A 15,937-nucleotide genomic window follows, 5' to 3' on the forward strand; every position below is an offset into this window, starting at 1 on the left:
GACATCTCTTACATTCTGTCTACGTGGTTCACTTTATAGAGCAAAGACTTTATAGAGCAAGTGTTTAAAATGCTGATTATCTCACTCTTCCCAGGCCTTGGCTGTCTTCCCAGAGAGGATGGGCTTGTAAAGACACCTGTGGGCTGGTCATTTCTTCAGTATTTGCAAGGCTGGGTTAAAGTCAAATGTGATGAGAATTTGGTATTTTGCCCACTTCTTTCAAGCTCATGCTTTGGTGAAGACATGGGAAGAATCCTTTTATTTATTTTTTAAAAATTTATTTTAATTAATTAATTAGGCTGTGCCAGGTCTTAGTTGCAGCATGCAGGGTCTTCTAGTTGCAGTGTGTGGGAGCTAGTTCCCTGACCAGGGACTGAACCTGGGCCCCCTGCATTGGTAGGGTTGAGTCTTAGCCCACTGAACCACCAGGCAAGCTCAAGAAGAATCCTTTTATTCACAGACAGAAAATCTCCACTACAAATGACTGCACAGCCAGGTCACATTTTTAGTCTTTTTTATTTATTTTTTTTAAGTAAAGAAATTCCATTGAATCAAAGATAACAAAATTACAGCTTTTGTTTGTAATGATCTTTGTTTACCACCACACAGAATCAAAACAGAACCAAAAGTAATTTATGAGAACATAAAATGATCAAGGACACCACTGTTTAGTATAATTTCTTAATAAAGGTAAATATCCTCATATTTAGAAAAAATTGCATTGCTAGTTGCAAATCTTAAACACCTCAGTGCTGGAGGATCCTGTATCTTGCCCCCACCCCCGCCCCCAAATCCAGCAGCACAAAGGCCTTCAGAACACAAACTCAAAAATACATTATTTTCAGGGCAGCATTTGAAGTTTCAGAAAATTAACAACAACAACAAAACAAACAAAGAAACCAAACTCAAACAAAACAGAAATTTAGGAATGTGTAAGTGATGGTTCTCAAAAATCAACCTGGAAGCACATCTTGCCAACAGAAAGAAAGTGGTTCATGGGAGTCTAACCAGGAAAGAGGGGAGATGCAAACTGGCCCCCCCCCCCCCCACCCCCCCAGCCCCTGGTGTCACTAAGGCAGCTGCAGTGGCAGAAATCAGAAGCTCAGGTACAGTGAAGGTCTTCCTGAGGCGGTGGGCAAGACCCAGATCGTCTGAGACCGGTGTGGAGAAGAGGGGACAGGAGTCTACAAGGACTTGTGCTTTAGGAAGACTAAAGAGGCCCAAAACAAAAACCAAAGGAAACCTAGCTCCCACGCCTGCCCGGGAACTCGGCTCACCCCCCACAAACAGCCCGGGAAGGAGGTGACTGGCGCTGGGACTGCGGGCACAGCCGTCGTGCTAGGGGACTGTTGGCCACGGCACGTGGGTGGCCTGGAAGGAGAATGCCCCACGGCAATGAAGGGTACTTCTGTAGGTGCTATATAGGTGGTCAGTCCCTAACTTGCGGCAATGGATTTCTTGGCTAATGGGGACACCAGGAGGGAGGGAAGGCAGGTTATAGGCTTTGTTACTAATTGACAGGAGTTGAGTTAAAAAGACAATCCAGCGGTTCGAAATTAACTTCAGCTTACTCATTTGAGATAGATGAATTTTATCCACATACATGCTGGGGAAAACATGGTTCAGAAAACATGATGTGTTGGGAAGGAGGGGCTGGCTCCTTCAAAAGGGGCAGCTGTCCACTGTCCTTGGGTCTGAGAACTGCCGCTGAGCCAGGCTCTGCAGCCTGCCTCTAAGGGCCACTTGCGGGGCTGGGGGTGCTTGGGCTACAGCGGCCAAGGCAGCAGGAGCAGAGAACACACAAGAGGAAGCAGTTTTAGTTTTGGACAGCATTCCAGTTCTCACTGCCTGCTCCCCTTCAAATACAATTTGGCAAAAGCTATCTTAGTATGTGAAGGGGGTTGGTGGTGGCTATTTTCTTCTGTATTTTTTTGGCCATGCTTGCAGTATGCAGGATGTTAGCTCCCCAACCAGGGACTGAACCTTGCCCCTCGCACTGGGAGTGCGGAGTCTTAATGTGGACCACCAGGGAATTCGCGGGGGCAGGGTGGGATGGGGGACACTTTCCTCTGCTTTGATAACATGCGGAGAAGAACACCTTTCCCTCAATTGCTTGGCCACTAAATGCCACACGCAGGCTTTTGCCACTTTTCATGGCTTTTGGAAGTATCCAAGTAGTCTTTGAACTACAGAATGAGGCCAAGAAGGAAGAAAGACATCAGAGACATCAGGTGTTTGGCCAGTTCCAGACTGCTCTTAATTGTCAAGGGGTGGGAGGTGCCTAATGTAACATTCTCTGGTTTTGCTGTGGCTTTGTTGCAGACTAATACAGCAGGAGAATTTCAATTCTGCAGCCAAATAGCTTTGTCCTACCAGGGGATATTCTAGAGGCAAGTTAAGGCTTTCTGGGCAAAGAAAAATGATTCCAGCTGATATTGTGAGTGGACGCTGCAGCAAAATGCTTAATATGATAACTCTCCTGTCCTACCTCAGAGGACAAAGACCAGAGTTCTTTGAACTCAAGGTGATGTTTCAGTGATCTTCAGTGCTAAGTCAGAATCAGTGCCATGGGAAAAGAAAAGCCCTTCAGAGCTCAGACATCTGCTAGCCTGGCAAACACAAACAAGAACACGTGTATTGTTTCCCAGGCGCTGGCAAAATGGATCATGAGCCACACAGTGACAAAGAGAGCTCTCATTCAGATGCCAGACAGACAAACTCAACTATCCAGAAATCTCAGCTCTAATGAAGGCTGCAGTTTGAGAATGGAAGTCTGAGCAGGAAGGATTCCTGCCCTGGGAACGGTCAAGGCTTGCCCAAGTCTCACAGAATGAAGGGGATATTCGCTTTGTTCCAATGGTCAGCACTTGTCCCCGTCATGAGACCGCCCTCGGCACAGAAAGGCTACTGGGAGGACAATGGAGGCTCTGAAGAGAAGCTAGTTAGGGACACGGGGCTTGGGGCAAAATCAAGGTTCTTCACCAGCAAAGGCTGAATGCAGTAGCTCACTCTCTCTCTCCAAGTCCCCTCAAGACAAGCCCGAAGCCTTGACTTATCTGTGTCCACTTACAAGGGCTGTAGAAGGCCAGTTGGGAATGTTCTGGCAAAGGATGTGTAAACAGGTGAAGTGGACTTGGAGATGGTCTAAGGTGAGGTAACCAAGGCTTAGAGAGGGGAAGAGGTTGCCCACAGACCAGTGTGATTTAGACAGGAGAAGAATCCAAGTGTCCAGGACCCTGGTTACATTAACACCAAGTCAGGAGAGGATGCTCCTCTGGCAGGTATATTCCCATTCTAAGGTATGTGGGAAATGCTTGCAGGAGGTTCAAGGAATACAGTGACAACAAATAACTTTCTGTCTTCATTCTGCCCTGGAATCATTGGTACAGACTCACATCAGAGAAGGTAAGAGGTTTTCTTTAAGACTGTTAAACTCGCTACTGATATAAGTGCATCAAGAAGACTTGAGACCATTTTTCAAGTCAGATAATCCTAACTTGGGCTTCCCAGGTGGCTCAGTGGTAGAGACTTCACCTGCCAATGCAAGAGACACAGGAGACGAGGTCTTGATCCTGGGTCAGAAAGATCCCATGGAGGAGGAAATGGCAACCCACTCCAGTATTCTTGCCTGGGAAATCCCATGGACAGAGGAGCCTGGCGGGCTATAGTCCATTGGGTCGAAGAGAGTCAGACAGGACTGAGTGACTGAACATGCACAATCCTTACTTGACTGGGATCAGCTACTCACTGTTGTCCTCAAAACTGTTTACAGAGGCAGGGAGAAAAACTTGGAAAAATGTTGCTAGAAGCCTGTTTGGTTTTTTAACATGTTCTTCCAGCAACAGAATTATCTAGGCCATTGCAATTTATGTCCTTAACCTGATGTTAAAATATAATATGCAAACACTCTGAAAATTCAGCCTTGTGTTAACCCCAAGAGTTCCTCAGGAGCAAGAAGAGCCACCACATTATCATCAGAAATGAACAGAAAAGCCAGGCAAGCGGGAGGGAGGAAAAAGCTGACCGACATATAAAGTGCTGCTCCCTTGTTTATTAGGCTTGAATGCCTCTGTGCTCCCATTCAGAAACAAACAAGAATTTTCCTGTAAGACGGCCACAGTTACACTCTCATTTCCATGCATGAGAGCCTGAAGCTCCAACAAAGGGCCTCAGTTGATTTCATGTGAGCTAAAAAGTGCCATTCAGAGTCACACGCTAAAAAGACTTCAGCTGTGCACGGCGCCCCACGGTCCTGTGGGGTAAAATCCGGTTGTCCAGCAACAAAGGGAATGCTCTGAGCCCTGCCTCTCCTCCGTGGGTCAACAGAACTGCCGGGCACACCAGGCTCCAGGGACTCCTGTCCCTGTCTCCGCCAAGTGTGTGACAACCAGACTGTTTTCTCCTCCTGAATGGAGCTGGTACCTGGCTGCTATATAGTTGAAACAGATCAAGGGATGTGTCCTAAGGCAAGTGAAAAGGAGCCTCTTGCTTCCTGGGATGGTGATTCAGCCCCGTTAGGTTATTGCTTCGTTTATCTGATTTCACAAAAAGTCTTGAGACAGGAAGGTAGGAGCAGGAAATATGACTGTGAATTTTCTCGATTACAGCTGTGGTTGCGGGTTGGAGGAAAAATTAACAGAGGGGGAAGAGACGAGCTTCCAAATCGAGGGGCAGAAGATAAAGTGCCGATCTGTGCTAAAAGCACGTGAACGAGATATGCACTTGAAAAATAACAACCTGGGGGGAAAGTCATGATGATGAATTTGTGTGTGTGTGTGTGAGAGAGAGAGAGAAACCAAAGCCAAGTCGAGACCAGAGAAGCCTCAGTCTCTTCAGATAACAGTGGTCTTTGATGTTACCATTTAGGATAACCTGGTGATTGTCAGAAAACAACACATGACTCACGTGACTAGGACCGATGCCCAAACTACAACCACCTGTGACAGAGAGTCTGCACCCAGGCCCTCATATGGCTCCCTTTACCCCTTAAATATCCGCACACAGATCCACTATTAATATTCCTGTCTGTCCTAGAGCAAAGTAGAAGCAGGGGAAAAAATAATTTTTTTTTAAGTATCTAGGTCATTTCACTCATAATTCTGTTCAGTTCCAGATAGCAACTGCTGATTATTTCAAAGTGCAGGGTTTTTAGATATTCAAGTACCACAGGATTGGAGGAAAGGAGTACTTGAAACACAGCGTGGGCTTTTCATTTGAGAAGACACACTCTGGAAAGACCTATCCAATAGCCTATAGACATAAGTTATTCAACTAAAAATCCGGTTTCCAAAATCACACCCTCTTCAGTTGAAAATCGATTTCTCCAAACTCAGATCCAACCTTTGAACTGTTTGGTATCAAAAGCCAGAGTTAGAGAGAACTGGGTTAAAAAAATAAAATGAGTACTTTAAAAAACAAAAACAAACCACTTTATATGAAGTGAGGGACAGGAAAAAGAAAAAAAAGAAAGGCAAATGATGATATCGACATGCTTAGAACAGCTCCCGGGCTCCCCTGGAGAGAAGTTCTCTCAAACCTCAGTAAACTGAGTTTGTCATTGAACTTTAGAACTGGTAGTGATCTCGGCAATCTGCCTGGTCCAGCCGCTCCTGCATTTTACAGGTGAAGAAAGAAAAGTTCAAAGGGACTTGTCCAGGGTCATATAGCCAGTGAGAGGCAGAGGCAGGCCTGAAGTCTCCACCACCAGCCCAGGCCCGTGCTGAAACTGCTCATGGCTGTCACATCAGGGCAGGTGCACGCGACAGGCACTGCTGCTTCAGAGGCTCCTGGGAGCTACGAGATACCGTGAGCTACCAAGACGTTTCTAATTTACAGGCTCCGCACCATTGGGTTTCTCGAATTTGCCTGGTGATAAGGATCACCTGGGGCACTTGTCAAAAATTAAAATCCCAGGCCCCTTCCCAGCCCCACAGAAACACCTCCAAGGGGAGGGACGTGGGAGGCTGAATTTGTAATAAGCGCCCCAGGTAACTCTCATCGTCAGGAATGCGTAAGAGAGAAACTTGGCTTCTGACTGGAGGGAGTTTTGTCACGTAAGAGGCCACACTCGCAGCAGGGGGCCCCGAGCGGAACTGAAGCCACAGCACGGGCTCTGTCTAGGGTCTACGCCCAGGACACACGCAACCGCCACAGCGCAACATCCATCCTTCCCTGCTCTTGGGGAAATCTGATGGGCAAAGCAAAACTGCTGTTCAGACACGCTTTTTAATAGGGAAACTAGATGTAATTGGCTTGAAAGCAATCCGATGCTGACACCGGACAGCAGGGTGAGAACCCTGTCGCTTGTCACCATGGCTAACAAATGCAATGGACAAAACCAGTAACTAAGCACAAAAATAGCCTGGAGCTCCCAGGGACCGCCACCCACTTCAGGTCGAGTGTGTGCCTAGTGGGTGGTCCCCGTTGATGGTGTGAGGTCAGATCCAGGTCGCTAAGGGAGATGGGAGACCTGAAAACAGCCGGTGAGGGATGAGAGTTCCAGAGGAGGGCGGCTGGAGCACGCCAGAGTCCGGGGGGCACCTCACTCCAGGTCAGCCTCCACCAGCTCCGTGTCAGAGCATTGCGACTTGTTGCGTTCCCACTGGCAGATGGCGTTGGCGTACTCCACCACCAGCTTATCCATCCACGTCAGGGGCTCGGGGAACAGCACGGAGCCCTCAAAGAAGCCCAGGTGGCCCCCGTGCAGGGGCAGCACAAACATGACGTTCTCCCGTTTCTCTGCAGGAGAAAGGCGGCTGAGTGAGTCACTGTCCTCTGACTGGCTCCGGGGCTGGAGGTGGGAGGGCGAGCTGGCCAGGATGGCCCAGGCTTGCCCCAAGGGCGCAGGTGTCCCCCTCTAAGTGGGCATCTGATCTCCACCCCCTCCGCCTCGTTCACCAGCGGTGGGGGCGGGTGCTGACTTGATGGGGGCAGGCAAGACGGTGAGATCAAGCAGGTTTGGGAATAGCAGCTTAGTTTTGGGGCAGAACGGGCACTAGCTTAGGTTTAGTTGCTCAGTCGTATCCAACTCTTAGTGACCCCATGGACCGTAGCCCAGCAGGCTCCTCTGTCCATGGGATTCTCCAGGCAAGAATACTGGCGTGGGTTGCCTTTTAGGACATCCTTAGAACTCTAAGTGGTTCTCAAACTTGGCTGCCTATTAGAATCACCTGAATTTTTTTTTTAATAAAGGTCCCTATGTTGCACCCAGACCAGTGAGATTCTGATGTGAGGGCAGGGGTGGGATGGAACTGGGGGTTGGCAGGTGAAAGAGGAAAGACCCAGGCATTGGTGTTACTAAAACTCCCAGGTGACTCAACCATACAGCCAAGTATCCAGGTGGCCAAAAAATTTCATTCGGATTTTTCTGCACCATCTTACAAATCTGAACAAACTTTTTGGCCAATCCAAATCACCCAGGCAATTGACTTAAAATATAGGTTTGGCTTTAACAGGCCTGGATTTAAGGAGCTGAGACTCTGCGGGTCTCACAAGTTCCCAGGTGATGCCGATGCTACTGGTGGGGCCCAGACTTTGAGGACGGATTCCTAACACATTCTTATTGACCAAAGAACCAGATGAATTCAATGCAGCCAATGATTTTCCACTACAGAACTTTATCTTGCAAGACTAAAACATAAAGCTGCAAGTTGTGTTAAAAGCTGCCCGAGCTCTCAACCTCACGTGATAAATGGTCATCTGAGAATTACAAACCTGGAGCTTGACTTTATGAGTCCACGTTTAAGCTAGTCCCACATGTGCTAGTAAAGCCATTACTGAAGACGTGCAAAAATGGGGAGCCAGGTGCATTCAGGTACCACAAAGAGCATCTGTCTTCCCAGGGGGACGAGTGACAAGGGGCCCCTTGCTGGCTGCTCCAGGCCTCTGAGGCGCTTCCTGGCACCTGCATTTCTGGCTCTGCAGGGCTCTTGTCTGATCCCCTTTATTCTTCCCTTTTGGCTGCTATTTCATCAGTTTCTGTATGATAGCACGAGCGCTGTGGGTGTTACTTTAGATGTGCAGAAGGAAGCCTGTGTCCTCCTGCCGCTGCCAACGTGGCTGTTTCTGTGCAGGGAGCCTGTGGTTTGACAGGCGGTTGACAGGCGACAGCTTTTATCACATAACACACCTGCGACACATGCATTCGCTCTGAGTGGAGAACAGAGCTCTGTCTGGACATTGGTCCTTGGTCTGTTTGCTGCATTATCTACTCTTTAACTTGGGGTCATGAGAGAATCAGATGTACCCCTTTCCCTCTGGTTAACATGTGATGCTTATAAGAGGAAACAATCACAGAGGATGGGGCAGGGAGGTCTGGTCCAAGGGATCTGAATGACAATGCACAGTAACTGTGGTTTGTCACCCAAGTATTTCCTCTGCTTCCCTCTTTCTAGTTCTTTCTGTAGCTCCTACCTAGCAAGACATGAGGTCATGCCAGCCTGAAACACGATGGTATTCCCATGAGTGACCTTCTCTACTTTTTCAATGGCTTATATTTTTATCCTCAAAGTGGACAGGGAGGCTGGCTGTCACAAGAGGCAGCAGAACTGACTCTTTTTTTCCTTTTCAGGTCAAAGTTTTAAGTCTAAATATCTCTTTAATTCAAGCTCTCAGATATAATGGAGTCACATCCCTGAGGCAATAATTTCATAGAATACCAGGGGACTCCCCCAAACTCTGGGTTGTGGTTATAAATGAGGATCCTGTCTCTTGCACCAGGACAGAACATGAAAGGCTCAACACAGGCTCTACCACAGCCCCAGGCCTATCAGGCTAGACTAAATAAGAATACTGCCATAAGATGCTCTGGTATCCAGGAGATGTCAGTGTGGTGAAGGTGACGTACTGTGGTAGTTTGCTGAGTGGTTGAGAGAGTGGCGGGAAGAAACACTTACCTGAAAGAGATTTTGGAATGGCTAGAAGACTTTCGTGCACTAAGGGGTCATCGGCTGCATTCACCAGCATGAGAGGTACGTAAATCTGAAACAAGGCAATAAAAGCAGGATTAAATGATCAATTCTCTTTTTTTAGATCCCGTTGATTCAAGGCTGAAATACACTACTGGACATGTTTCTGAAGCAAAGGGAAGAGGGTCGGTGTTCAGTCTGCTGACCTAATGGACTAAGGATGCCTTGTGCTCCCTGGCAGTGGCCGCTGGGATTGCAGCCCTGGCAGGCACGTACAGGAGCCGTGCTTGGTGTCCTAGGTGACCCACGTGCTCTGATGGAGCAAGGCTCAAGACTACAACACTCGCCGGCAACATATTTCTGATTCTCTTCACAGTGTCTCAGATTAGCCATATCTTTCAGAAAAACGACTTTACAGAGTTATGTACATGGTCATCCAATTTATGTTGTGGGGAGAAAGAAAGGAGTCTGCTTCACTGTAGACAAAGGAGCCTTTCTAGAAGAATCTGAGGAAGGAAAACAGGAGCAGGCTGGTAGATCTCGGGAGGCTCTTGGCAGCTGTGCGTTCAACATCCACTTTAGCAAAACAGCCAGTAGTGCCCTTTTTGTTCTTAGCGGAGATGGTGTTGATGGGGGTGCTCAGATATTACTGAACAGCCATGCTCAGGAAGTGTGACGATTGGCTGCCTAACCTGGAGGCCCTGACATTGGCTCTGGACAGTTCCACGTTTCTGTAATGGCTTAAATGAAGACATGAAAAGCCTAGATGATGATGCTAAAGTATGCGGGGTGGCTGGCATGACACGATGGCAGAGCTGCCATTCACAATGATCTGCTTTAGCTGGGGGAGTGGTGGGCCAGACTAACAGGTGGACATTGACAGGGATAAATAGGAAGTCCTGTGTTTGAGTAAAAAGAGCAGTTGATCAAAGATAGAAAGGGAGACACTGGTTTGGTGGTGATTCAGGTTAAAAAAAAGCATAGTGGTTATGATCGGACACAAGCTTGATTTAATACACACAAAGTTCATCATCGCTGCTGACAACTCTGTTAATATAAACCAATCCACTTCGACCAAAGACATGCTTCTCTACCATTTGGATACAGAAAGACATCTGCTTTGCTCTGTGCTTGCCAGATCAAGGCAGGAATTTTGAGTTCAGTCCTGGGCACCACACCAATGAAAGACACAATGACCCAAAAGAGTCTAGGATTGTAAGAAATCTACATGGGCTTCCTATGAGGAACCACAGTAGGAACCAGGCTGGATGACACTATCAAAGGAGGACTTATGAAAAAAATGGATGTGGCAGTGACTTTAAGGGCTTTCACAACAGAGTGGGGAGCAGACTGGACTAAGGAACAGCTCTGGGGTTACTACTCAGAGGTCACAGAGGGGCAGGGCTTTGTTCGATAATAAACTCAAGTCAACAACTAGAGTGGATGGAGCCAGATGCCGGCTGAACTTCTACCAGGGAAGCTGAGGAGGGAAACTTGTTATACAGTGGGTGGAGCTGGGTGGAGTGATGCTAATTCTGAGATGTTGCTCTCTGAGTTGTGGCCACTCACCCTGTGCAGGTATCTCATGCAGCTTTCTTCCTCGTAATATTCCTTCAGGGAGTTGTAGCCGTGAAACTTCCTGGAACACACACACACAAGAAAAAGAAAAAACAACACTTGGAATAAGACTGGAATGCTGAGTTGATATATTACTGTGCCGGTTCCCACGCTAACACATCATATCAGAGAATATACACAGGTACCAGAGTTAGCGGTTAAGAACACCCGGCTATGGCATCTGGGTTCAAATTCTGGTTCTGTCACTTACTATGTGAGCTTACACAAAGGGCTTAACCTCTCTGAGCTTCTCTCTAAGTGAAAGTCGCTTAGTCATGTCTGACTCTCTTCGACCTCATGGACTGTACAGCCCATGGAATTCTCTAGGCCAGAATACTGAAGTGGGTAGCCTTTCCCTTCTCCAGGAGCTCTTCCCAACCCAGGAATCGAACCCAGGTCTCCTGCATTGTAGGTGGATTCTTTACCAGCTGAGCCACAAGGGAAGCCCTCTCCTCTGTAAAACGGAGCTAAAGAGAGCAGCTTCTTCCTAAACACTCTCTTTTGGACTTAGAAGATAAATGAAATTTATGTAATATTTTTTTCCCTCATTAGTATAGTGTCTGAAAAGTGAAAGTGTTAGTTCCTTAGACGTGTCCAACTTCTTTGCGACCCCAAGGACTATAGCCTGCTAGGCTCCTCTGTCCATGGGATTCTCTAGGCAAGAATACTGAAGTGGGTAGCCATTCTCTTCTCCAGGAGATCTTACCAATCGAGGGATTAAACCCCGGTCTCCTGCATTGCAGGCATACTCTTTACTGTCTGGGCCACAACGGAAGCCCCAGGACAGTGTCTGTACCACAGTAAAGCTGCATGCCCCGTGGTAGGTGAGCGTGGGTATAATTCATTCTTGCCTGTTGAACATACCAGCAATTTCCATTTCCTCTGAGTAACTGGGCATATTCACGGGCATATTTCAAAGTTACTTGGTATAAGAAGGCTACTAAAACCTCATAAGGAAGGTAAGTACAGATCCCATGCCCTCAGGTTAATATCTGTCTATTTGGATGAACTTTAGGCCACATCTGAAGGTATCAAATAATCATTAAACAAAAAGGATGATGCTTTTAGAAGAAAATGATGAGGTCAGAGATCAGCTTTACCTTTCCAGGTGAGGCTAACCTCAATCAGAAACAACTGGTGCCAGAAAAGAGGACCCTGTCAAAGGGGTGACCTCAGGCACCTGGAGAGGGTGGGGCAGGAAAGGGTCCCTGAGCGAAGTGGGCGAGGTTTGGTTTTACACTCAGAGAGAAGCGTCTTCATGCCCCTAAAGGAAGAGGCTCTGTCCATTTTTCTTGCAACACCTAGCTCTCTTGGTTTACTTTTGGTTTTTCTACTTTGGATCGAGACATGGGCAGGTACAAGTACAGAAATATTTCCTTCTCCTTTTACTCCATTGCCACATGCAGTTTATGTGACATTTGATCTCCATCCCAGAGTTGAGGACTATGGACAACTACGGCGCACACACCCCAGCTCCCCTGTTCACGCTCAGCTGGGCAAGGCAGGAATGCAGAATGAGTGCTCAGAGCATCTTCCTATTTTTTAAGAGACATTAGAAATTTGGATTTCTCTGTGAAATCTTCAGGGTTTTTTTAAAAAACTTTTTGGCCATACTGCACGGCATGTGGGATCTTAGTTCCCCGAACAGGAATTGAACCCGAGGGGGCCCCTGCAGTGGAAGCCAGAATATTAACCACTGGACCATCAGTGAAGTCCTGAAATCTTCAGTTTTTAAACAGTGGGCATTAAAAACAAACAAACAAACCCTTAACACCAAAGTGTGCAGAGGAAACCCCTGGCGCTGGGCAGTGCTGGCCTGCCACCTCCCGCCTGGCACCCCATCCCAGGCCGTGGGCACACCTCATCACGTTGTCGTCAATCTGCATCAGAGATGTGGCTGTGTAGAGGCGGCTCAAGTCCGTGTCCTCCAGGCTCTGGGGTTTCTTCACATGGTCTCCAAAAAGAGCTTGCCTAGAAGGGGATGGAAAGCAAACGGAATGAGAAGTAGATGTTAAATCAGCACGCTGTACAATGAAATAACTTACTGTTTTGTCACTTACACCTCTGTAAAGCTGAAAAAAAAAATGTTTTTTAAAGCACATGATAAACAACCACGGCTGAGCCTGCTTCCTGGCCCAGAGGTAAGCCAGGAGAGAGTCTGTGACAAAGCAGATGTGGATAACTTAGAAATAAATCCCTTCAGCCGTCGGAATGTCCCAGAGCATGAGCTTGTTGACTTTTGAAGACCCAGAGAACGATGGCTATCAAGACCTTATTTTCCTTGTGAGGGGCAGCTAGACAAACTAAGGACCAGGCTTCAGCTAGATGACTATTTCAAAACTGGCCCTGCAGAGAGACCTCAGGATGGGCTGTGTGGCCTGGGGTAGGCTGTCAGCCAACCAAAGGCAGGGGTGGGGGCGCTTACTCTAAAGTTGGGGGCCCCCCAACTTTACACTGGTATTGCCACTGCTCTCTTTGGCAGAACCTCTTTCCCTTTGTGAGCTCTTCGTGCCACTTCACAAGGAAGATAATGATTAACCCATTCAGCACTTGGGCAAATCAACCACTTTCCAATATGTTAGCTAAAAAGTGAATGTAGGGACTTCCCTGGTGGTCCAGTGGCTAAGACTCCACGCTCCCAGTGGCAGGGGCCCAGATTCGATCCCAGGTCAGGGAATTAGATCCCACAGGCCAAAATGAGAAGATCCTGCATGCCACAGCTAAGACCCAGTGCAGCCAAATAAGTCAACAACAATAAACATTAAAAAATTTTCCCCATCAAACATTCACCTCAGTTTGTTTTTTATATAAAAAGCTAACGTATACTCCAAAGTGGAGGACAGGGGAGCCTGGCGTGCTGAGGTGCAGAGAGTATGACATGACTTAGCAGCTGAACAACAACAACATATCGGAAGACTAATCATTTCTAGTTAAGAAAATGATCCATCTGGAGAGGATGAGCGTAAAGACAGAGGTCATAGTGAATACATTTAGATGTCCATTCCCAGCGAAAGCTGTCATTCACACAGCTCAACGAAGACTGACTGAGTTTGTTTTGAGGTTTGGCCCCACAGTGGGAAAAATTCATTATAGAAACTAAATGTTCTGGTAGCCAGTCACCACCTCTTCCAAAGGAAAGGAACCAACTTCTTAAAAAAAAAAAAAAAATTTTTTTTTTTTTTTTCAAAAGAGTATTAGGAAGATCATATACTTAAAGGATAGAATTCCCAATTTAAAGTGTGTCCCGATAAAACTAGAAAAAAATTTTAAGAAAGGAAAGATGATGCTGGTGGGGAAAACAAAAATTCTAATGAAGGATCCTGAAAATTTCGAGATGTGTGACTTTCTGTGGTAAGTTTAAAAAAACATTTAAATACACTGAGAGCACATTCAAAGGACTCTCCCAATTTGTTAAGAATTACACGATGGCCTTTCTGGACTCACTAATTAATGGCAAGTCTGGGCCCGGCAGCAAAACAAACGTTCCCTGGGAGGAGCTCACTGTCCACCCCAGAGGTGTGGAAAGCCAGACAGAGGCCTGGACTTGGGGTCTGATGGCCTGCTTTCACCCCTTGCGGATCCTCAGCAAACCCCTGGATCCATCCAAACCTCAGCCGAGCCACACCTGACTCGGAGCCCGGCACACAGCTGATGCTCACACACCAGGAGCTGAGCGGAAGGCCAGCCTGGGGCACGTTCGTCTCCGAAGGTCTCCGCCCACCCAGCACCACAGCCTGGGGATGCACCCGGCTGCCTGGCTGCCCAGGGGCCTGTGAGCACCACTCCAGCCCAGGTGCCATGGGAACCCCACCCACAGGAAGCCCAGTGGGGTGCCTGGCTGGCTGGACAGTACAACATTTTCTTTTAACTGCTGAGAAAAAGAGAATAAGAAACTGATCATTCAGACAGATTGCTTTTCCTAGGATGGCCTCAGAACCCTGCTTTGGGTACCTCTTTGAGTGCTCATTTGTGTACCAGGCTCTGAGCAAATCAAAACATGCCCGAGCCCTCCTGTGCTTTCCTGTTTGGTTCATGGATGCAGGATTCACACTGGGGGAGAAACAACAGAAAAACAACTAGTGGGAAGGAGCCGGCTTCATGGAGGCGGAGATCAGAGATGGACCTAAAAGGCGTGCGCTGGGTTTGGACAAGCAGAGGTGATGGGAAGAGGGTTGGGAGAGGCCAGGGGGCACGGGGGTCTCTGAGTGGCCCGCTCCAGCTGGAGGGGGAGGGAAGCATGTGGGGGAAGGGGGAGAACCCATATGGCCAAGGACAGTCACAGTGATGAAATCATCACTAATATTCCTTGAGTGCTACTGCCAGCCACGGGCTGCTCTCAGCACTTGTCAGGGGCTAACGCACCAAAGCACTCTGAGCAGGAGATGGGCAGGCAGGGTGTGGAGAGTGTGGACACCATGCTTGGCGCCAGTGGTGGGATCCCCATCCCACTGCTGCTTGATCAGAACCCCAAGAGCCAGCAGAGAACGATTCTGGGTTCCCCCAAGCACAAAAGTCTCCTAAAGAGAAACATTCCTCCACAGTGATAAGCCACCCTCAGGATGGCCCTCATTTTTTTGTTTAATAATTAACTTTGCTTTTTTAAAATTAAAAATTAAAAAAATTTGGGGGGTTGCATGTGGAATCTTAGATCCCCGACCAGGGATTGAACTTGTGTCCTCAGCATTGGAAGCTCAATGGCTTAACCACTGGACGATCAGGGAAGCCCCAGGATGGCCCTCATTTGGGAAAGAATGGTGTGGAAATGGTTTCTCTTCCTTCTTGAATTTTTTGAAAAATATGGAAGCAGTATAGCTTCCATGGTTAATTTGGGAGCTTGGGACAAATTTGTTTCTAACCAAATCACAAAGCAGTCAGCAGAGAATCTGTACCAACCCTGCCTTCTTTTTTTTTATCCTAGAGAAAGAGGAATTTTGGCGTTCAGTGAAATAAGCTCAGAAAGGCACTGTCTGGGGGACTTCTCTGGTGGTCCAGTGGCTAAGACTCCATATTCCCAAAGCAGGGGGCTTGGGGTTTGATTCCCTGGTCAGGGAACTAGATCCCAAATGCTGCAACTAAAGATCCTGCAGGCTGCAATGAAGACCTGCTGCAGCCAAAAAAAAAAACCCCAAAAAACAAAGGTACTGTCTCCCGAGGGAGGGGAAGGTGCCTCACCGGTGCGAGAGAATAATCTTCTTCATGTTGTCGGCCATGAGGAAGTTGTAGAAGCGCCGGCACTGGTCCCACTGCATGAAGGTCTCCTGGGCCCTGGAAGAACCACAAGGGAAGAGTGAGAAGCGGGGATCCGTCCTGGAGTGGAGAGGCTGGGGCTGCCGGGGGCAGGAGGCAGAGCTCCCGCCACTGGAGGGGGCTGGCTCCCTCGGCGGGAACCTGGGCTTGAACATGTGGTCCTCAGA

General features: G+C 47.8%; 1 protein-coding gene across 1 annotated transcript in view; it reads right to left on the minus strand.

Annotated features, from left to right (window-relative positions):
* Nucleotides 1-497: 497 nt before the first annotated feature.
* ABHD2 (abhydrolase domain containing 2, acylglycerol lipase) overlaps nt 498-15,937 on the minus strand; it is a 112,027-nt gene continuing 96,587 nt past the window's right edge. The window contains exons 7-11 of the mRNA XM_045163820.1: nt 15,696-15,788; nt 12,384-12,494; nt 10,476-10,545; nt 8,895-8,979; nt 498-6,738 (exon numbers count right to left, since the gene is read on the minus strand). Of these exons, the coding sequence (XP_045019755.1) occupies nt 6,542-6,738; nt 8,895-8,979; nt 10,476-10,545; nt 12,384-12,494; nt 15,696-15,788 (556 nt within the window). The 3' untranslated portion in view covers nt 498-6,541. The remainder of the gene's footprint in view (nt 6,739-8,894; nt 8,980-10,475; nt 10,546-12,383; nt 12,495-15,695; nt 15,789-15,937) is intronic.

This window comes from Bubalus bubalis, chromosome 20 (genome assembly GCF_019923935.1).
Source record: "Bubalus bubalis isolate 160015118507 breed Murrah chromosome 20, NDDB_SH_1, whole genome shotgun sequence".
In the NCBI taxonomy this organism is placed as follows: Eukaryota; Metazoa; Chordata; class Mammalia; order Artiodactyla; family Bovidae; genus Bubalus; species Bubalus bubalis.